Source organism: Pipistrellus hanaki, assembly GCF_964339955.1.
Source record: "Pipistrellus hanaki genome assembly, chromosome: 11".
Taxonomy (NCBI): Eukaryota; Metazoa; Chordata; class Mammalia; order Chiroptera; family Vespertilionidae; genus Pipistrellus; species Pipistrellus hanaki.
Genome location: NC_140513.1, coordinates 13,915,359 through 13,938,445, shown reverse-complemented (window position 1 = coordinate 13,938,445; position 23,087 = coordinate 13,915,359). Strand labels below are relative to the sequence as shown.

The following is a 23,087-nucleotide window of genomic DNA, read 5'->3' as shown; positions in this document are numbered from 1 at the left end:
CAACTTCCCGAGGAGGAATCAATTGGCTGTCAAGTTTCCCAGCGCCTCTGCCACCTCCCGCACCCAGGCCCTGTCAGCTCTCCTCAAGGTCGTTGGGAAGGGGTGGGGGCAGAGGAAGGACCCGGCCTGCAGCCGGGGAGTGCAGGTCTGGGGAAACCAGCGGGCTGAGGGGAATCGGGGGAGACCTATAACAGTCACCATCTCCTCACCCCCAAATCAAACCATGAATTCCTCTAACATGGGGTGGCAGGCAAGAGGGGGCAGCACCATGAATTCCTCTAACATGGGGTGGCAGGCGAGAGGGGGCAGCACCATGAATTCCTCTAACATGGGGTGGCAGGCGAGAGGGGGCAGCACCCTGGGCGCAGCCTGACAGCTTGCCACTTGCCTTCCTTTTCTCCCGCCGTCCGTCTCTCCCTCCCAGGACTCTCTACTAGTGCAGCGAAGACGGGCCTTGGTTTGAATCTTGACCTCACCCTCTCTTGGGGGCCTGAGAGCTGAAGGCCAGAGAAGGACAGGAGGCCCATTTGGTCACCTGCTCCCAGCTCATTTCTCCATCCTACCCTCATCCAGGGTCCCCCATAGCCCCACACCGGCCTGCTAGCACCACGTGGCCCTGGGGAACCACTCCCCCACCCCCAACTCCACCTGCAGGCAGAAGGAAGTTGCACCAGGTGGACAAAAGGTTCCATATCTTTTCCAAGTCGCAAAGCAGATATGAGGCCTAGCCCCGGGTCTGCTGAGTTTACAGCTCTTCTCTTAGTGACTGCATCAGAGCACTGAAGCGCCTGCTGCATGCCAAACCACATGCTGCCTTCCGAAGTCCACTCCCCTCACGGTGCAGAGGATAAACTGAGGCTCTGCCAGGGTCCCAGGTCCCTGAGAGGTGGAGATGGAACCAGCACCGAGCCTCTGGTGTCCTGTGGGGTGGCTGCGGTCCTAGCCTGACCCACCCAAGGAGCATGGGCCACCTTTAGGGTGCAAACAGCCCAGACTCAGAAGCGCCCCCAGCTGGCTAGTGACCCTGGACAGGCGTCAGCTTTCATGGAAGAGGTGAATAGGATGCGTCCTATAGAACCCAGAACGCTGACTCTCCATTAACCAACAGGGTTGCAAAGGAGCATGCACCCCTGTGTGAGGTGGTGACACCCCATCCTCCAGTTTGAAATGGCAGCGAAGACAGCAGTTTCTCGGGGATGTCCTGAGCTGTCTCCCCTGCCTCCCCTGGCAACACCACGGCCCCCAGGGGCCCCACCAGGCTGCACACAGAGCAGTCGGCCAAGCACGTGGGAGCCGGTGGGAGCCCTGGCTGAGGGCGAGAGGATGTGCTTCTGGTCCTGCAAAGGGTGTGGGTGCCAGTCTGTTCCCAAGGCCCAGGCCAGACTCCCCCTCAAACACCCTGCCCTCTGCTGTCCACCCCGACCCTCCCCCGGTCTTTCCTGTGCTGGAGCCACAAAGGGGAGCACCATCAGCCCCAGGGATGGATCTCACCTACTATGCACCTATCCAGGGTCAGACAGTCCTCCGAGGCAGGCATCCACACTTCACTGACACGGGCAGGAGGCTCAGAGGATCCCTGACTCATGAGGCCACGCAGGTCGCTGAAGAGCTGGGATCTGAACCCAGACCCTACCTCCGATCTTTCCAGCTCCCAGCACCAGCTCAGGACAGAAACTCAACTCACAACTATTTCCTAAGTGCTGCACACAGCAAAGGACCAACGTGCCCAGAGAAGGACACAAAACGTAAATGTCCGGCAGGCAGCCCTGGCACCCAGGCCTGGTGATGTCACTCAGGAGCGGCAGGACACCGGGTGGACACATTCTCCTCTCTGAGCCTCAGTTCCCTCATCGGTGACCCAGGCGTACTAACAGCGCCCCCCCCTCGGGGGTGTGGTGAGAGGTGGGTCAGCGAGGCCTGAGCACAGGCCCCCTCCCGCAGATCCTAATCGGGCAGGCGGGCCCAGGAGTCCTGGGGGCCTGGCGGTGCAGAGGGCCTGCGCTGGCTCTGATCCACAGGTGGTTTCCACGCCAGGAAACAGAGCAGAGACGCCACGGCAGGAAAAATGCCAAGTCTAGCTGGCAATTAAAGAGCTGCAAATTATAGCAACTTCAAGGTGTGATGACACACCTATTAGAGCAGCAGGGGAAAAAAAAAAAAAAAGGAACAGGGTAAAAAGTGATGCTGAAGGGGTGCTGGGAGGGTGTGGGGACAATGGGTTTCTCTTCCCAGCAAGAGGAAGTGCATGCTCACGCTCTGGGGCCAGACAGTCTGGGTTCAAATCTTGCTCCACCATTAGCAGTTGGTGCTTGGGTGACTTCACCTCCCTGAACCTCAGTTTTCCCATCTGTAAAATGGAGTGACCACAAAATCAGCTGCAGGGTTGTCTCAAGGAGTCAAAGAGGACATATGTGTAAGACCCTGAGCACAGAGCAGCTGGCTATGTTGTTAGGTGTCATCGTTCCCTAAAGCCCCAGCTGTCGTGGCTCCAGGGATCCAGGGAAGGCAGGACCGGCCTCTACTCCAGTTGACTGGAGTCAGGTCAGGGTCACCCATGTGCCAGCCTCCTGGCTCTGCCTGCAGGCTGGAGACCATCTCCCAGGGGTGTGGCCACACCCAGGGAAGGGACTCTGAGTCCTCTCTCAGCACTGGCTATCCTCCCTCCTCTTACCCTTCCCTCCTGGAGGCTGATTCAGAGGTTGGGGCTCAGAACTACTCCTTTGTGGAGCTTGTTAAGATGCAGATACCCAGGCCCTGCCCCGGCCCCACCGCACTGAAATCTTGAGGAGGCCCCAAGAACCTGTTTTGACAGCATTTGATGACATATCACCAGGAAGGAGAACCAGTGGCCCTGAGGAAAGCCCCATCTCCCTCTGCCCGCCTTTCCCCATCCCCCCAGCCTGGTTCAAAGGCTCCACCTGACCCAGACTCAGCCCAAGTTCCCACCCTGTCCTCCAGACCTCTCCCTCCGATCCCACCACGTATGTCACCATTCTACAAGCAGGTCCATGTCCAGAGTGCCTCCATGCCTTTGCAATTGATGTTCCCCTACCTGGATTCCCTCTCACTGTCTCTGTCTACCCAGTGTCTAGTGCCCCTTTAAGACCCAGCTCAAAAGTCAGTTCCCAGGGGAAATCCTTCCCAACCCTCAGGAGCAGTTAATCACTCCGAGCTCACCTGACCCCCACATCACAGAGTAGGGTGACAGCCAGGCCTGTGCCCTCTCTGTTTCCTCCATCAAAAGCTCCTTTCCTCTGCTCCCCAGAGGGCTGGCTCCTCACTCCTTGGGACTCAGCCCCGATCACACCACTTCAAGGAAGCCCTCCTGGTTTCCCCTGATTTTCTCCTGCATATCGTGTAGCTCCAGCGTGACAGCATGAACGCAGAGGCCAGGGGCCTCATCTACCTCGCCTGTCCTGGCCAGCCCCTCCTTCTCAGCCCCAGCCCCAAGAATGGTGCCTGGCGCACAGCAGGCACTCCATCAGAATTGTTGAATGAATGAATGGATGAACAAGTGATCAAAACTCCATATCCCCTACACACTGGGGTAGGGGAGTGGGGGGGATAAAGTGTCTACCCCTCCAGTCTCTTGTGGCTAGCAGAATACTGGACGGAGAACACATAGTAACATACCAAACGGGGGAGAAAGGGACACAAAACTGCCTGTGTGTGCGCAGCAAGACCAGTGGGGACACCGAGGGGCAGGGAGAGTCAGATATGAAGGCTCCTCCGTTCTGTTGCTGTAAAGTTGTTTAGGTTTGTGCTAGTGGGACCACTAAAATAAACAGCTATAATATATCTATTCTGTGTTTTGTGGATTCTAATAGGCCATCAATTTTAAGATACAGCATTATTTTATGTGGGACCAAGAAAACACGTAGCAATTAAATTATGACACATCATGGACTACAACATGAGAGATCTTAAAATGTGGAAACAAAAGCTGTGCATCTCAAGAGTCGGGGGAGCATGGTGTTGTTGTGTGTTGTGTGTGTGTGTGTGTGAGTTCATGCATGTGAGGGTGTCTTTATCTGACCGACCACTGGCCTCTCTCTTCCCAGCTCCGGTCTGGGCCCCTGGGCTGCAGGGCTGTCTGTCCTCCGCCAACCCCTCCCTCACAGGATGGGACCCCCATAGGGTCCCCAGGGGCGGGGCTGAGCCACAGAGAGGGGAGCAGCCGAGTGATCGGATACCTAGAACAAGGGAGGCTGGATGGTCTCCCGGTCCATGAGGCTCCAGGAAGGGGGGCCGTGGGGTCACAGAGCAGCACCCCAGGCCGGGTGGTGATGGTGACGCAGAGATAGTTACCGTGACCCGGAACGACGCGGCGGCTGAGGGCTCCATGCTGGGGCTCTTCTCTGAGAGGCTGCCGGGCAGGCTGCGCCGGGAGCCTGGCCTTTCTTGGGGCGACTCTGTCAACAGAGGGAGAGAGCGGGTAAGCATGGACCGCCGAGGCCACCCATCAGGCCCCCCTGCCAGCCCATCCTGGCCCGAACACCAGGCTGCCGTGAACTAGGACAGTCACTGCAAAACACCGTTTAGCAGTTCCCCACAATATTAAAGACAGAATCATCACATGACCCAGCAATCCCACTCCTAAGTATATGCCCCAGAGAATTGAGAACAGAGACACTGAGACTTGTATGCAAACGTGCAGTGTGATTCGCAATAGCCCAAAGGTAGAAGCAACGCAAGTGTCCATGAGCAGATGAATGGACAGAGACAGCCGTACACCCACACGATGGACTGTTATTCCACCGCCAAAAAGAATGGAAGTTCTGCCCAGCAGTGTGGCTCAGTGGTTGAGTGTTGACTCAAGAACCAGGAGTTCTCTGGTTCGATTCCTGGTTAGGGCACATGCCCGGTTTGCAGACCCCATCCCCAGGGTGGGGCGTGCAGGAGGCAGCCAATCAATGATTCTCTCTCATCACTGGTCTCTCTCTCTCTCTCTCTCTCTCTCTCGCTCTCGCTCTCGCTCTCGCTCTCGCTCTCGCTCTCGCTCTCCCCTCCCTTCCTCTCTGAAATCAATAAAAAGTATATTTAAGAATAAATAAAAAAATGAAAGGTCTCCTAAAACCCACACTTGGAGCCATCCACCTTGAGAGGCAGTGAGCTCCCTGTGACTGGAGGAATGCAAGAAACCCCTTCCAACATGAGAACCTGTGCTCTCCGGCTTCCAATCCAGACCTTCTTTTCCAGGCTTTAAACTCGAGAGAGGTCCGAGGGCCTGGCCGCAGCCGGGCGCTCAGCTCCAGCTGGTTACGTCAGTTTGGTAAAGGGAAGGGCGGGGGGCAGGGCAGTTATAGCTTCCCCAGTTCAAGAGAAGCTGGAACTCTGAGTTCCTCAAAATGCTAAATACTCCGATTTTAACTGGTGACAGCGCATTCTAAACACCGAGCCGGGCCTGAGCTTGCCTGTTGAAAGCCTCCCAGGTCAGTCCGACCTGGCTGCTCCCTCCCTGGCTCCCCCACACCACGCCTGGCACTGGCTGCTCTTTCCCACCGCCCTTCCTGCGCCTTCCAGCCTGAGCCATCCCAGAGGCTGGGGGGGGGGGACCCTGGTTACCCCCTCTGCCCCCAGCTCTCGGCCCACTTCTGGCTCCTATAGCAACGGCCAAGAGCAGGTCTCTCCTATCAACGTTTTCACTTGAGAGAGAGAGAGAGAGAGAGAGAGAGAGAGAGAGAGAGAGAGAGAGAGAGAGGGAGAGGAATCTGCGCTTCACTGCAGAACTCCTCACACCCACGCCTAAGCCCTTCCCCGGTGCCCTGCGTGGAGCCTGCTGCCTGGCAGGTGCTTGGGAAAGACCTGTTGACTCAGAAGGAAGAGGGCGAACAGGGTGGAGGTTCCTCTGTGCATGTGAACACGCAGTTACGGTCAGAGGTGCACGCCCAGCACACACGCATGTGCACATCCACGCAGGAACGCCAACGTAGGTCGGCTCAGACCCACACCCCCAGGTCACGTCCACGCGTGGGCGGCGCACAAACACGGGGCAGATGCCGAGGAGCAGGCGATGTTTACACATCCCCGGCCATTCTCTCCGTGCAGCCGACTGGACAGGGGCCCCAGAAGCGTGGGAGGAGAGAGCCCACCCCGCCCTGCACCAGGACAGGCGCCCGTGTTGAGCTCTGGCAATGGTCAAGCAGACAAAGCCACCTCGGGCCTAGGGGAGGTGGGCTGTCACCGGTGGGAACAGGCTCAGGCCCAGCTGACCACCAGGCACCCCCGGGGCAGGGGTTGATACCAGGTCGGGAGGTGGACTGGCCACCCCTGGGGCACCATGACCCCTTCTTGGCCCGGTGACCTCTTCTCTTGCTGTGCTCCCTATTTAGATCCTTCCTAACTTCCTCAGGGATCCCTGCACGTCTCACTTTAGGGAACACCTCCTTTTTCCTAGTATTTCCCTAGGAAATCTCTCCCCATGCTCACAAGTCTGCCTTCACCTCTTCCCGACCCCAACACCCCACCTCAGTCGCCTCCATAGCCACGGTGTCCTACCATGAGTGAGGCACTAAGCTCAGCCTCTCAGGAGCTCCCCCTTCCTTCCACCAACACACACACACACACACACACAGCCACACTGCCCCATCCTGGGCAGGCAGGTCATACGGTTCTAGCCAGGAGATACAGGAGTCACCCAGGAGAACATGAGGAGCCCAGCAAGGCTGCCTCTCCTCTGAGACCAAGTCCGATGCGCCCACAGCCTGGTTCTCAGGGGTGGCTTGGTCCAACCACCCATCTTACCCATGAGGAAGCTGAGACCAGGGGAGAGGAACTTGCCCATGAGCCCCTAACCCAATAGGTCTATAGCAAGCATCATCTCGGGAACCCCCGAAATGGCCTTAAACTTCAGTGCAAGCCCATCTCCGTCAGGAGGTAGAAGGCAGTGAGGAGGCCCGAGGGCAGGGCCTGCACTCCAGAGGAGACAGAGGGAGGTCCTTAGTCCCTTTCCAGGCAGCTCTGCTTGGCCCCAGTTCCAGTCTCCACCCTCTTCTACCCCGCCTTCTGCTCCAGGGGCTGCTGACCTGTGCAGACCACACCAACCAAGCTTCATGGGGTCTGTCTGGACAACGGGAAACCCTGGAGGGAGATCAGGGGAGGGAGGGGAGTCGCCTGGGCCGGCGGGCGGTCTGGCTCCCTCCACTGAAGTCCCAGCTACCTCAGTGGCTGTGTTTCCCGGGCTCTCCCCTCCCTCGGGGCCTCGGTGGATCAGCCCCGGCTGTCACTAGCTCTGGGGTCCTGCACTCCTCTTCACTGTTCCCCACACCCGCCCACACCTCCAATCATCCTGGTGGAAGTGCCATCTGCTTCCTGCTGGACCCCCACGGAGCCACCAGGCGGCATCTCAGCGGCTGAGAACCAAGAACCAACCAGTCCCCATCCGTGCAGCTGACGGAACCTCCTTTCCGTCTGGACAGGAAACCAGGCCTGGGAGAAGCTGAGACGTGGTCACACGGAATATCGGGACTCTGCTATTCACCAACACACCCAACCATTCCTGCCAGCCTGCCGCGGGCTCTAACCACAGAGTTCGTACCATAACCTCATGGATCCCTGGGTTCTGGGCCAGCATTTCCTTGCCTTTTATTCATTATCTTCCCCTCTAATGAGTCTCTTTAAAGACATTTTTCCAAGTGTGTCCCCATAAAAATTTCATATCACATATATAGAGATATTTTTTACGCACTGCACACATATTGAGTTTTACACAGAAAAAGTTAAATTTTTGTCACCGCCCCTCTCCAAGAACCAATTTTTTACCCACTCAGGGTCAATATTGCCCCCCATTGAGAATGCAAGTTCTGGACCCATTCAAATATAATCCTCCCCCATGACAACTGGACAGCCGTGATGAGCTCCATTTTCCAGATGAGGAAACTGAGGTTCTGAGAGGCAAGTGACTCCCACTTAAGTTCCCCCGGGTAGGAAGTAAGAGGATATGCTGAGAGCCCCTTAAACTGTCCCACATTTAGGCCTCAGAGAAGGCTGAGGGTGCCTGGAACAGAGGTAAGGGAGGAGCCCAAGGTTGGAAGAGAAGACAGGATTCAACCCCAGCTCTGCTGTGTGCCTCCAGACCACGAGCTTTCCGTCTCTGAGCTCACGGTTTCTCAGCGGTGCAGTGAATCAGGGGAGTCAGAGCAGCGACCATCTCTGTTCCCTGCCACCACAACGAAAACAAAACCTCCTTTGTTTTCCACAGGCCAAGAGGACCGAAGGTTGATCCCCGAGTCCTGGCTCTGCCTCCGGGGATTTAGCCTTGAAAAAACACAGCTGCCTTTGGCCCCGGATTCAGCCACTTGTCTTTTCTAACCTGGGAAAGCAGACACTGAGAGGCTTGGGCCCCATCCCCGAGAGGGTCTATACTCAGAGGGCGCAGCATGAAGGTGGCACCCCCAGGGACAGATCCCAGGAAGGAAGGACTGGCTGGCAGACCTCGTAGTCTCCCCAAAACATTGGAAGAGTCTCCCCTCAGCCCAGACTCCCTCTGTGACCTCCACATGACCTCCCAGGCTGCAGTCTGCAAAATGAGGCCACAGAACCAGCCGAGCCTGAATCCCCTTTCGCTAAGAGGTCAAAAAGAGTCTCCACTGTACCCGGAAGGCCAAGCTGCCCTTCCAATTCCTGGAAACCACAGCCACCAGAGAACCACATTTTAACCTTTATGGGCTTGCAAAAAAATAAATAAAATAAAAAATCAGTTTCATTCAGATGCTGCTGGCTTGGTTGCCATGGACACCACCTAATCATGAAGGATGACTGTTACTTGTTCCCATGGCAACATGGAGGCCTGAGGAACATCCTGTAATTTCAGACACGACACCAAATTTTAGTTGTCGGGTTGCAATGACCAGATCTTAATGCTTCAAAACAGGCAGAGGCGCCAGGAGAAAAGTCACCACAAGAGTAGAAAGAAGGCGTGCATGTGTGTGCTGGACCTCAACAGTGGTCAGGAAAATGAAAATTAAAACTACCAGGTGCCATTTCACACCTTGTTCACACCAAACAGGGAAAAATGGAAAAAAAAAAACACTGCCCTCAAATGTTGACAGGAATGTAGAAAAACCTTTCCTCACTGCTGGAGAAGTGGAAGGGGTTTGGAGAACAATTAAGACAATAACTAGTTGAAACTGACACACACACTGACTCTGGGACCAGAAATTTCCTTCCTGCATGTCCAGTCTAGAAAAATGCTTCATTGCACCCGGAGATCTGCACAAAAGATGACTCCTGCGCCACTGTTCATAGTAGCAATGTGTTGGAAGTAACCTAAATGTCCACCCATGGGGGGACAGATGACTGCACCCTGAGGCAATTACTCAGTGGAATACTACACAGCAAGGAAGAGGGAACGCCACCGAGGGACGCTGTTCAGAACTGCAATGGAACACAACAGTGCTACCAAAGACCCAGTTCTATCAGATCAACAGGAATAACTCAGAAACATGAGGTTGAGTGAAAAACATAAATTTCAAAAGGAAACAAGAGTGCAACCCACTTTATAGTGGCTGGTTTTTATTGTTATTTTTTTGTTTTGTTTTTTACACGACTGTTCGTGGCAGCTTCATTGGTAATAGCCCCAAACGGGAAACAGGTGAAAGGCCCTTCCACAGGTGAATGTGAAACAAACCGGTCCATCCATCAGGGTGGAGCAGAATAATGTCCCTCCAAAGAAGTCCAAACCCTTATCCCAGAACCTGTGGCTGTGTTACTTACATGGCAAAAGGGACTTTTAGATATATTTAAGACTGAGAAGTTGGGAGGTGAGAGTTTATCCTGGAGGATCCAGATGGGAATAATCTGAGATGCGAAAGAGGAAGGGAGACAGGTAAGTCAGAGAGAAGCAACGATGAAGAAGAAGCAAGAGGGAGTCTAAGCATGAGAGGAAGGATGGGAAAAGCCAAGAAATGCGGGTGACCTTCAGCTAGGAACTGGGAACAGCCTCCGCTGACAGCCAACACGGAAACAGGGACCTCGGTCCTACAACCACATGAAACGGAATTCTGCCAGGAAAACTGATTTTTTTCCCCTACAGCCTTCAGAAAGGGAGGCAGCCTGCTAACCCCTTGGTGTTATTCCTGCAAGACTGTGGACCGCCAGCACCACAAGATGACAAATCTGTCTTGTTTAAGCTTCTAAGTTTTAGTTTGTTATGGCAGCAAGAGGAAGCTAACACGCATACTATGAGGCACTGAGCAATGAAACAGAAATGCACTATTGCTCCATGGAGTTACTTGGGTGGGTCTCAAGGTCATTGTGCTAAGGGGGGAAAAGCCAATGTCAAAAGGCCACATTGTGTATGATCCCACTTGCGGCATTCCCGACGTGGTAAAATTCCAGAGATGAACAACAGGTCAGTGATCACCAGGGTTTGGGAGGTGGGTGTATCGACAGAGGAGCAGCACCACAGAGATCTTTGCAGTGATCAAGTCTTGAGGTTTTTTTTTTAAATCCAAAATTGCCAAGTTTGACCTTATTTTATTGTTATTGTTATTCCTCAACCAGGGATATTTTCTCATTGATTTTTTCTTCTTTTTTTACTGCTTAAAGTATTACAAATAGTAGTACACATGTCTCCTTTTCTTTCCCCAATTGGCCTTCCCAAAGTCTCCCCTTACACCCCCCCCCCCCACACACACACACACACAAACAAGTCCTCACCCTCCTCCCAGTGTCTTGCATCCATTGGTTATGCTTATATGCATGTATAGAAGTCCTTCGGTTGATCTCTTAATCTCTACCCCCCCCACACACACACCAACCTTCCTCAGCCTTCCTGCTGTTGTTTGAAGAGAATATAGGGACAGGGGTGGAGGGAGTGGGAGGAGGAGAGAAGCTTCAATATTAGAGAGAGAGACATCAATTGGTTGCCTCCCACACACGCCCTGACCGGGGCCAAGGAAAGAACCTACAATCAAGGTATCTGCCCTTGACTGGGAATTGAAACCCAAGATCCTTTGTTGCACAGGCTGACAGACACACCGGCCAGAGCAAGTCTTGTATCTTGACTGCAATGGTGGTTACATGAATCTACATGTGATAAAATGACACAGAATTATATCCACACATCTCACCCATGTGCAGGAAAGAGGGACAGAAGCAGCCCTGACATCTGGATGCTGGCCTGGCACTCCCAGCTCTGCCACGTGATTCTCCTGCTGAACACAATCTCACAGGCTACCAACCTCAGACAAGGTCACCACCACCAAGTGAGGCCAAACAAGGCCACTGCATAATTTTTGTCTAAGCATCGAACAAAAGCCAGGTCACAGACCGGTCGGCATGGCTCAGTGGTTGAGCATGGACCTTTGAACCAGGAGGTCATGGTTCAATTCCCAGTTGGACACATGCCCAGGTTATGGGCTTGATCCCCAGTGTGGGGTATGCAGGAGGCAGCCAATCAATGATTCTCTCTCATTACTGATGTTTCTGTCTGTCACTCCCTCTCCCTTCCTCTCTGATATCAATAAAAATATACAGAGTGGCCAGATTATTATAATCTCTGAATACATAATAACCTAGCCACTCAGAGTGTGTGTGTGTGTGTGTGTGTATTGGAGGCCTGGTGCATGAATTCGTGCATGGGTGGGGTCCGGCCAGCCTGGCCAGCGGGAGGGCACATGGGCAATTGGCTGGCCTGCTTGCTGGTTGAACTACTGGTTGAGGGGGCAATTTGCATAATTGCCTTTTATTATATAGGATATACACTGAGTGGCCAGATTATTATGAGTTCAGAGATCATAACAACCTGGCCACTCAGTGTATATATATTTTAAAAGCCATGCCACAGTGCTACCCACCAAGTCCCAAACACCACCCTTGTGGCTAAAACAAGTGATGCTGCTGCTTCACAAGCCCAGCCTATCCTCATGCTGCCTCGTCTCCCTGGAGATAAGATTTGAGATCACCCATCACACACGTGGCCACCCTTCCTGACAGCAGCCAATCTAGCAGAAGCTCCGCTTCCTTAGACTTCCCCAACATCACCTGACCAAAGCTCAGATCCTACTGATATGGGAGGTTCTTTCTGCCGCACTCCCACGGAGGCGCCCCCTGGCTCCCCAGTGTGTGGTCTCCTTCACTGCAGTGACTAATAAACCCGACATGTTCAACCGGAAGTGCACTCCTGGCGGGCCTCTGTCTGGAGGGCGCTGGCGCTGGAGGATGCCGTACTCTAATTACAGGAAAACTGGGCGAATGGTACACGAAAACCTGTTTTCACCAGTGCCTATCCATCTATAGTAATTTCAAAACAAAAGGTTAATGACTAGCCTATTGAACTATACGGGATCGTATCTTGCGTAAACAATTGAAAGTTCCATCCCGAGAAACTCGCTGCACAAATATTGGTGTCCAGTGTCACCTGAGTGGAGAGGACCAGCCATGTAGAGGTGAGAGGCACAGGAATATGAAATCCCTGCCGAGAGGGGGCTCTCTAGGCGGACAGATGTTTGCTGTTTAGGTGGCTAAACTAATACGATGTTTTACTTTCTGTTTGTAGGTGTGTGCACTTACATAAGAAAATATCCTCAGCGGTGCCCACACACTTGTTCCCAGAGGTTTTCTTTACAGAATGGGACAGGCTGCAGGTGGTACCAGAGGATGGTGCTATTTAATGAATGAAGAATAATAGACTTCCCCAAACTAATAGTAAACTTAAAGTATAAATAGGTGGTATGATGATTCAGTACAAATTGTGCCTTCTGAATATGGCTGAGGAGGAAAGAGGAAAAGAAACAAGAAGAAGAAAAAAAAAAAGGTGACATCAGCTGAAACCGGTTTGGCTCAATGGATAGAGCGTCGGCTTGGGAACTGAAAGGTCCCGGGTTCGATTCCGGTCAAGGGCATGTACCTTGGTTGCGGGCATATCCCCAGTAGGGGGTGTGCAAGAGGCAGCTGATCGATGACTCTCTCATCGATGTTTCTAACTCTCTATATCTCTCCCTTCCTCTCTGTACGAAAATCAATAAAATATATATATTAAAAAAAAAAAAAAAGTGACATCAACAGCAGCCCAAGTGACCAGAGAGAGAAAGTGGGTCAGGAAAGGCCACAAAGTAACCTGCGGGTAAAGGAACGTAAGAGCTCCCAAGCCTGGAGTGCCAACGGGCTACTGCCCATGGGTCCCGACCTCGGGCGTGGCCAGGTGAACGTGAGGAAGGGCCAAAGGTGAAATCACCATGGCAACAGGGCACGGAGTCTTCAGATTATTAGGACTTTCCAGACACAGCCGTCCAGCTGATGCGTCTGTATTAGTGGTGTGTGTGTGTGTGTGTGTGTGTGTGTGTGTGTGTGTGTGTGTGAAAGAAGCACATCTGTACTGTAATTATCCGCTCTTACCAGTTAAGTAAAATAGTGAGTTTGCCAAACTCTTGCATTGATAAGCTGGCGGGTCTCCTTGCACACTTTCCAGTTCAGCCTTTGGTCATCCATCTTTGGGAGAATGAGGAGAGGTGCTCCTGAGAGGTCATTAATCCACCTGACCCCCAGAACCCGAGAGTGTTACTTCCTGTGGCGGATGCGACTGAATTAAGAATGTGGAGATGGAGAGATCGCCCTAGATCGTCTAGGTGGGCCCGCTGCAGTCACAAGGGTCCTCCTCAGAGAGCGGTGGGAGGACCAAGGAAGGCAGAGAAGGAGATGTGGTGACGGAAGCAGAAGCGGGAATGCTGTGGGGCCGTGGGTCAAGGAACACAGCAGCTTCTAGACGCCGGAAAAGACAAGGAAATTGATCCTCCCCAGCACTGCCAGGAGGAATGCAGTCCTGCCCACACCTTGATTGTAGCCCCAGGAAACTGATTTCAGACTTCTGACCTCCACAACTGTCAGATAACGAATCCATGTTGTTTGGAGACACTAAATTTGACAGTGGCAACAGGAAACCAATCCACCCACCGATGAAAGCACAACTTATTCCAATTACATTAAAGTAATGACAGGGGGAGAGCGGTAGCAGATGGTTGGCCGATTTCGGATTGTGTACTCGAAAGGTCTCTCACCCTCCTTTTCCAAGTCTACCGCTGCCTTAGAAAAGGAGACGAGCCCTGGCCCCTGTGGCTCTGTTGGTTGGAGCAGGTTTGATTCCGGTCAGGGCACATACCCAGGTTGTAGGTTTGATCCTTGGTCGGGGTATGTACAGGAGTAGGGGTGCTTACAACCAATCAATGGTTCACTCTTGTACTGATGTTTCTCTCTTTCCCCCTCTCCTTTCCTCTCTCTAAAGTCAATAAAAACATATCCTCATGTTTAAGGATTAAAAAAAATTTTTTTTAAAGAGATGAGCTTCCTCTTGGAAATATAACATTCATCACCATATACAATGTAAATGTCTTTCTTTCTCTTCATGCATTCATTATCAAATAGCATCAATGATAACCACATACTATACTTGAAAACCACAAAAGTATATGGCACCTTGTTGGCTATGTCATAATAGATGTTTTCAAGTCTGCACATAAAGAGCATTTCATCTTTTAATACTCACTCAGCACCCTGTGTATTTATCCTTTGAATAGATTCTGATTACATCAATAACACTTCTTTAGGGTTTATAAGTCATAATGATAGCACCCCAGAGGGAACCATGATGATCAAAACATAATATCCACATGTATTATTAAATTCATCCTATTTTTCACTCATGCAGAAAACATAAACCAATTCTTTTTGCCCCCAAATTCCACCTTAGTACTTAATATTCTGCACTTTTGTTCACAAACCGTATTATTAAATTAGAGCAACATAACTATATAACAGGCTTATTTGTTTTACAACAGATTTAAATGGGCATAAGTTCTAAATGTGCATAGATTGATTTTTACACATATAACTTTAAACTCTCTTTACCGTTCTGTATTTTAAATTATCTCCAAGTTTCTAAGTTAATGATTTAATACTAAAGCAAACTGAATTTCAGTTCCCTGTGTAATTTTTAGTATTTATTTATTTATTTAAATATATTCTTTTGATTTTTTACAGAGAGGAAGGGAGAGAGATAGAGTTAGGAACATAGGTCAGCTGCCTCCTGCACACCCCCTACTGGGGATGTGTCCGCAACCAAGGTATGTGCCCTTGACCAGAATCTAACCTGGGACCTTTCAGTCCGAAGGCTGACGCTCTATCCACTGAGCCAAGCTGGTTTTGGCTCCTTGTGTAATTTTTAGCCTGAGGAAGAGCTGACCCAGAGATTATATATCGGATCCAGTAAGGGACACAAAGTTGTAATTTGGAAAAAAACAACATCTTATGTGTTAGGGTAGACCACCTGTGACTGCCTGGGAACTTGTGAGGAAAGGAAATTGGTGCACTCAGGCAGCTCATGCTAGCCGCTGTGCTATGAGCCAAGAGTCCTTTGTCTGGACCCTGGAGCCTCGTGTCTTCTAACAGCACCCAGGAAACACTACCAGGTTAGTTTGTTGGCTTGCAAGTAAGGTAAAATCCCCACCCCTCAAAGTAATTAACAGACAGCATAAAAAATAGTGAGGAATAGATTTAACAAAATGAGTACAAGACTAATCACTTTAAAAATAACAGAAAGACACAGAAGAAAATCTCAGTAAATGGAGACATACACATTTGGGAAGCCTCAGTATTGATAAGATGCCATTTCTCCCTCCCACAAGCTGATGGGTACATTCAATGCAATTGCAGTCAAAATCCAAGCAGGCTTTCTGAAGACATTGACAATTTTAAACTCAGGTGGCAAAGCAAAGGACCTAGAATAGCCAAACAATCTGGAGAAAGAAGAAACAGGTTGAGAGATGTATATTACTTGGTTTCAAAAGATACTTTACTATGTTGAAATATAACTGAAGTAATGAAGGCAGTATGGTTTTAGCATAAGGATGGACATACAGACCAATGGAACAGAAGAAAGCACAGAAATAGTCCCACACAGATACGGTCGATTGATTTTGGGGGGGAAATTCAGTCAGTTGATGGTGGAAAAGATAGTTTTTTTAACAGTCTAAAACAACTGGATTTCTGTATGCAATAAAAATGGACTACCAGCCCTGGCCAGTGTGGCTCAGTTGGTTGTCTAGTAACCGTGGTCGGCAAACTGCGGCTCACGAGCCACATGCGGCTCTTTGGCCCCTTGAGTGTGGCTCTTCCACATAATACCACAGCCTGGGCGAGTCTATTTTGAAGAAGTGGCGTTAGAAGAAGTTTAAGTTTAAAAAATTTGGCTCTCCAAAGAAATTTCAATCGTCGTACTGTTGATATTTGGCTCTGTTGACTAATGAGTTTGCCGACCACTGGTCTAGTACACCAGAGGTGGCAGTTCGAGTCCTGGTTAGGGCACATAACCTATTGATGTAATCAGAATCTATTCAAAGGATAAATACACAGGCTTTGGGTTCCATCCCCAGGTGGGGCGTGTTCAGGAGGTAATCGATTAATGTTTCTCACTCATTGATGTCTCTTTCTCTTTGTCTCTCTCCCCCCCTTCCCTTTCCGAAATCAATTTTTTAAAGGACCATTAGAAAGCATGGAGAAATAAATCCAAGAAGGAAACTGACTTTGCCATATAGGCATATATATTTTTAGCATAAACTTGACTCCTGAAGTAAGAAACATCGGCTCCAACTTTAATGAGAAGAAACTGAGGTCCCGACACATCAAGCCTGAACAATAAAACGTGACCAAACAGATGGAAGATGCAGAGGTGGGATTCGCGCCCGGCGGCCTCTAAACCCAGGGGCTGCCCCGTGAGATAGGAGCCTCTGTGCAGACCAGTGAGAGGGCGGGTCCCACGTCACCCAGGAATCTGAGTTTCCTCCCTGCCTTTGGCTTCTCCCTAAATGTCCAGGGCCCACCCAGCCTGGCCATCAGGCAGAAAAGGATGCCTCGCCTGGGACCTCGTTTCGTTTCCATGACGCTGGGTGTGGGGAAGGATAGGTGTCATGAGACTATGGAAGGAACTTCCATGCTTGTTATCTCTCGGATGGAAATGGATCAGGGCTCACATTGTCTTCAAGTTCAGAATGTGGGTCAGAGTCCGTGGAGGTTATCCACTGTTGCTGGGGGTGGAGTCTGTTGGGAGAGAGGCTCGGAGATGACTAGACAGGGTTGGGGTCCAGGGACTCCCTTACCTGGGCCCCAGGGTTTGCTCCTTAACACAGAGCATCCAGCAGTCACGCTGCTGGTACTCAGGGAGTCGTGGGGAGAGGGAGCCACGGAGATGTGTTCCCTCCAGTTCTATCCCAGGACTGGGCGGAAGCCTCTGGAACGGGACAGTGCAGGGTCCGCTCCCTGGCTCCTCACTAGCTCCGGGTAAGTCCTGCAGACTTTCCAGCCTCTGTAGACAGTTCCCAGGTCTTCTTTACGCCTCTCTTCTGGAGCCCCTTATCAGCTGCCTTTTACAGGACATGCTTCCCACCCCTCACCCTGACATGCACCTCCCTTCCAAAGACTCCCCAGAGTCTTCCACAAAAGACTCCTGGTTTCCTGAGCACTCCAGGGATCGGGTTAAGTGGCCTGAAGGCTTCTCTCATCCCTGAGTCTCTTCTTCCCCCTTTGCTTTCTGAGGATCCTGAGTTTTTGCCTGGGACTCTTCGCTCTGCAGCCACAGGGCCTATGCCAGCCAGCCAGCCCGGCGGAGAGCTGGCCTTTGTTCTGTGCTGCTGAAATTTAGGAAAGTAAGGAGGCCCCAGGGTTTGCTCCTCACAGCTGTGTGCAGTTTTTCTCCGTTCGTTTTTGTAACACAACACAGCACTGCACGTTTTGAAGAATTTGCGTATGTCTGGAAGTATAAAAAAGCAAGTGTGGCCGAGACCGGTTTGGCTCAATGGATAGAGCGTCGGCTTTGGACTGAAGGGTCCCGGGTTCGATTCCGGTCAAGGGCATGTACCTTGGTTGCGCGCATATCCCCAGTAGGGGGTGTGCAAGAGGCAGCTGATCGATGACTCTCTCTCATCGATGTTTCTAACTCTCTATCTCTCTCCCTTCCTCTCTGTACAAAATCAATAAAAAAAATTTTTTAAAATAAAAAAATAAAAAAATAAAATAAAAAAGCAAGTGTGGGCGGGACACACAGCGCCCCCAGGAGGCTGGTCACCCCTGGAGAGGCTGTGGGAGGCTTTAGCTCTCTCTCGGGGGGTCAGCAAATTTTCCCCCTAAAGGGCCAGAAAGTCAGTATTTTAAGCTTCAACTGCTCCATTCTGGTGACAGCCAGGGAGAACAGCCACAGACAATACAATAGGTAAATGAATGAGCATGGCTGTGTTCCATAAAACGTAACGTATGGACACTAAAATGAGAATGTCCTATCATTTTTCACGTGTTATAAAATATTATTCCTCTTTCGAATTTTGTTTCAACCCCTGAAGAATGTGAAAGCTATTCTTAGCTCGCAGGTCACACAGCGAGACAGGTGGCAGCTGGATCTGGCCCGTGGGCTGCACTTTGCCGACCCCTGCTGTCCCCGAACCATTTTACTTCTAAGAATGAGAAAAAGGAAAGAGAAGAAAGTACGGCCGGCCGTGTTAACATCTGTTAAACCTGAAAGGTGAGTGCATGGGCGCCTGCAATACTATTTCCTATACATTTTAAACTTTCCAATATTTTAGAATTTTTCAAAAATTTAAGAAAGAGGAAAAAAATCCTAGACATAGCCCCCAAATACACCCAGGGCTTATCCCTGGGAGCTGGAATGAAAAATGATTTTTATTTTCTCCTCTTCTGCCGTGGATTTTATTGCTCTTTTTTCATCCTGGGAGTTGGGGAAGGAGGAGGAGGGAAATAACATAAACAAGTACGAGTGACACCTGCAGCATCCTCTGGGGGAGAGGGTGCCACGGAACCACCTGGAAGGTTCCGACCCCCACAGGCATCACATTTTATTTCTGGAGCAGCCCTCACAGAGCTGGAATGAGCCCCTCAGGCTTCAGATGAACAGATCTCGACAATTCGCCCAGCCCATAATGACAGCTTATGCTCCGCCACGTCTAATTGTCAGAAGTGCTTCTGGCCCTCCTAACATGGTTAGTGTCTTGTCTGAGGTCCCACAGTACTTATAGAGCAACTGGGACTCCCCTGGCCACCCTCCTGAGCCAACTCAGTCCCCAAAAGAGAGGCAGAAATGATCAGAAACCCACTCTCCCCACAGACTGCCAGTTTAATGGTTTCTGACTTCCAAATCCAAGTTTTACAAATCTCCTTGCCAACAGGGGCACTAAGAAGCGGCCCCATGTCTGGCTGCCCTGCTCCCTCTGGCCCCACTCTCTCTTCTCCTCCCCTCAGCTCCTTCATCCCCCAGGGATTTAGGGAAGGCGGAGGGCGGGAGGGGGGGGCGCGCAGAGCCTCACAGCCCCCACATCTTCCTCCCTGTGCTCTGCCTTTCTCATTTCACAGCGGTGTCAACACATCACCTCCAACAGCCAAGAAAAAAGAACAACCACAGCCCAGATGCCGACGGTGCTCTCCTGTCTGTCAGGAGGAAGAGAGGAGGGAAATAAAAGCCAACTATACTTCCAGAAGCAAAATCCCCAAACCTCCTCTCGGGCACCCCCGGCAGCTGTCAAAGTCAACACGGGAACCCGGCGAGGGCGGGAACCCATTCGGCATGGAAGCCAGGCAGCCGTGGCGTCTGAGCGGCGCAGACCGAGCCGGCTGCCTTTCCCTGGGCGCGATGGGCGTCCTCGCAGGCTCGTCTCCTCTGACAGCGTACAGGTGGTCCGTCTAGACTGCAGAGCAAGCGAGCCTGTCTTTTCCGAGGACCGCGTCGCACCCCCACCCCATTATTATTATTTGGAGGGCCATTGAGATTCCCCTCGCTTCCTTCCTCGTTTATGCAATCAGAGGAAATTGCAACACAGAGAGCTGCTCCCAACGCAAGGCCACGTGGGCCGATTTCAGATGGATAATTAAATATTGAACAATCGCTGAAAAGCCTCTTCGGGCTCCGGGTGGCTAAAAATAGCCACCCTGCCACTCCCGGCGAGGGCATCTCGCCGGCTTGTCCTCCCAGCACCGGCCAGAGCCGGCCTTCTCTCAGGGAACGGCGGAGAGGGGACCACAGGGGTCACTCCCCAAACACCTACCGCACAGAAAACAAAACGCGGGCTCCCGGCAAGCTCGGAATGTTCCCGACCAGGAAATACTCTCCCTTTCCTGACATTTAACCAAGTGGCCTCGACAGGAAGGTGCAGGGGAAATATCATAGCCGTGCGTTCCTTTTTCTGTTAAAAATAGTCAGAGACTTCGGGTCATTTCTAAGCGAAACCCATATGTGGTCCAGGATATCCACACGTCTGTATGAAATTGCACAGGAGTCTCTCTCTCTCCCTCCTCTCCCCCCCCCCCCCCCCGAAGACCCCACAAGGAGCCCGGCGGCCTCGGTTTACCTAGCTGGGCCAATCTTAGGAAAAGCAACAAACAACATCAAGGCATCTGGACTCCAGACAGGGTCTCTCACTACCATCTTTTTTTTTTTTTTTAATCTATTTTATTGATTTTTTACAGAGAGGAGGAGAGAGGGATAGAGAGCTAGAAACGTTGATGAAAGAGAAACATCGACCAGCTGCCTCCTGCACACCCCCCACCGGGGATGTGCCCGCAACCAAGTACATGCCCCTGACTGGAATCGAACCCAGGACCCTTCACTCCACAGACCGACGCTCTACCACTGAGCCAAACCGGTTTCGGCTCTCACTACCATCTTTACATGACCGTGGGCAAATGGCTTTGCTCTGTGGGCCTCGGTTTCCCCAGATGTCAAGGGGAACAGGTAGCTCCCAGTGCTGAGCTGAGCGGCAGGAGGGCACAGGACGATCCCTCCCCGGTTAGCAGCCAAGCGAAGCAGGCCCCGGCCCCTCCCTGTACCACCCCGTTTCAGTAAGTACAGAGACAGAGCACCCAGAATCAGGGTGGGGCAGAGACAGAGCACCCAGAATCAGGACTCTAAACACTACCCCCCGAGATCGAAGACACACACGGGGCCCGGCCCGTCCTCCCTGAACTATAAGAACCAAAGAAAAGAAGCACCAGCGTCTGCACGTGTCCGCTCCGGAGCCCGCCGGCCTCGGTTCGAATCTTGCCTCTACAGCGAGCGACCTGACCGCCCTGAGCTCAGTGTCCTCAGCCGGCAGAGGGAGGTGATGACAAGGACCCCTACCCTCCGAGAGGGTTGGGAAGTTAAGATGAAACAGGAGACAAGCAGGGGGAGCTCTTGGCACGGGGCCTGGCACACGCTCGGCTAGGTAAAAGGAAGCTCTGGCTTTCCTTACTCTTAAAGGCGATAAGGAAGGGCCGGAAACAGACACAGAGGCCAGGACATGAACTGGGGTCTCTGGGCTCAGTCCAGCCCCTGTGGGTCTCAGGCTGGCTGCCCATCTCTCGGGGGTTCACACCGGGAAACACGAAACCATCAGCACAAACGGACTTGATGGAGAATCAGGGCTGCGCCCATACGGCCGGAGACCTGTCCAGGGAGCGCAGATGGTGGGCAGGCAGGACTGAGAACAGGATACAGGGGCGGGGGTCCTGGGAGGGATGGGGCCTGGGGGATCGCCAGGGTCAGCCAGGCAGGCAGAGGAGCCACCAGGAGGGCTGACCCCCACTCTGATGCCAGGAGGTCATTCCTGCCTCCCTCCCAAGTTATGGCCAAGAGGGGGGGAACCGATGGCCGAGAACACTTGGTGCAGGTCAGACGGGGGGAGGAGGTGGAGGCCTTATCCAAGCTGAGGCCTGACCCCTGAAACATCCGGACGCTGAGGTGGTGCACTGACACACCCAGGATCTGGAGTCCGCTGTCCCTGAGCTGCATGATGCTGGCAAGCCTGGTGCTCTCGGGATGGAGTTTCCTCACCTACAAAATAAGGTTAATACCAGTGTCCCTCTCACGGGGCTGGTGTGAGCGTTCAATGAGATAAGGCAAGTTGAGTTCAGAGTTAAGCTCACTGGCAGGCCCTGAGCAGGCACTCAGCAAAGAGAAGCCATTTTTACCTTTATTACCTGCCACGACAGGGGGTAGTGAGCCTCCCAGCCTCGGAGGTGTGTGAGGGTGAGGAGGGCCTGGAGAAGCTGGGGGTCAAGCCCCAAAGGAGGGATTGTGTCTCAGCAGGAACAGAGGAAAAGACAAGTCAGAAAAAGGGGCACATCCAAGTGAGGGGCAGAAAGCCAGGCCTCACCCTAAGGGCCTGCCCAGCCCACAGGGTCCGAGCTGTTTCCCAGGGATCACTCAGTGGGTCTCACTGCAGCTAGGGTCCCATGGAGAGGTCCCAGCCCAGCCCATCCCTCTGGAGGTCCTTCCCTAAGCATGCCACCAGTTAGAAAACAGCTATGTCAAACCAGCACCCTCCCCATCCGTGCCACCATCTTCCTGGGGGCCAGCAGGCCTGGTGAGGGCTGCATTCCTCAGAGTGCCAGGGCGCTCCTGAGAACCCCCCTCCTAAGGCCCCCTCCACAGACAGACTCCAGCGGATCTTGAAAGGAAACAGGCCTTGGTGGAAAGGAGGGGACCACAGCAGCCAGGGCACAGGGCCACGCCATGGAGGTCCGGATGGGTGCAGAGCGGGGACTGGCTGTCTCAGGAGAAAACATCCACCACGTCTCCAGCACCCAGGCAGGCCGGGCATGTGGCTGGAGCCCCGGAAACAGCTGAAGACATGAGGAGAAGAAGCCAAACCCTCCGTGAGTGTGGGTGTGGGCGTTCCAAGAGTTCTCCCTATTAGCCCTGCATGACAGATGGGGAAACTGAGGCCCAGAGTCACACAAGCTTGTGGCTGAGCTGGGAGTAGAGCCCCTATCTCCCACTAACCATTGTGCTCTCTGTGCCCTAAGAAATGCTCTGTGCCCCAGTACACCTCATCAAAGCAGCCTCCCCAACAGAATGGGGCTTGGCAAACCAACCATTTATCCCCGGGTGCCCCCAGTGCCCAGCCTGGAGTCCAGCACACAGTAGGCGCTCCCAGTATGTATGCTTGGCTGAAGGGATGGGCCAGACTTTATCCAAAGTGAGAAGAAAACTTGCATTTCCCCCAACAGTCCTGGGGGAAAGATAGATTAGACAGACAAAGCTTTTCTTGACCTTGGTGGGAAGGCAAATGGCGGTGACACCCTATTGGGAAGAGGACCCCCTGGAATCCATT

At 52.3% G+C, this 23,087-nt stretch overlaps 1 protein-coding gene across 7 annotated transcripts in view; it reads right to left on the bottom strand.

Moving 5' to 3' along the window:
• Positions 1–23,087, bottom strand: part of DAB2IP (DAB2 interacting protein) — a 177,499-nt gene that overhangs the window by 91,374 nt on the left and 63,038 nt on the right. For 6 of the 7 annotated variants that reach the window (XM_084899197.1, XM_084899195.1, XM_084899199.1 and 3 more), the window contains exon 2: positions 4,309–4,412. In XM_084899197.1, the coding sequence (XP_084755323.1) occupies positions 4,309–4,412 (104 nt within the window). Of the gene's footprint in view, positions 1–4,193; positions 4,210–4,308; positions 4,413–23,087 lie in introns of those variants that run through there. The other variant, XM_084899200.1, reaches the window with a different exon arrangement.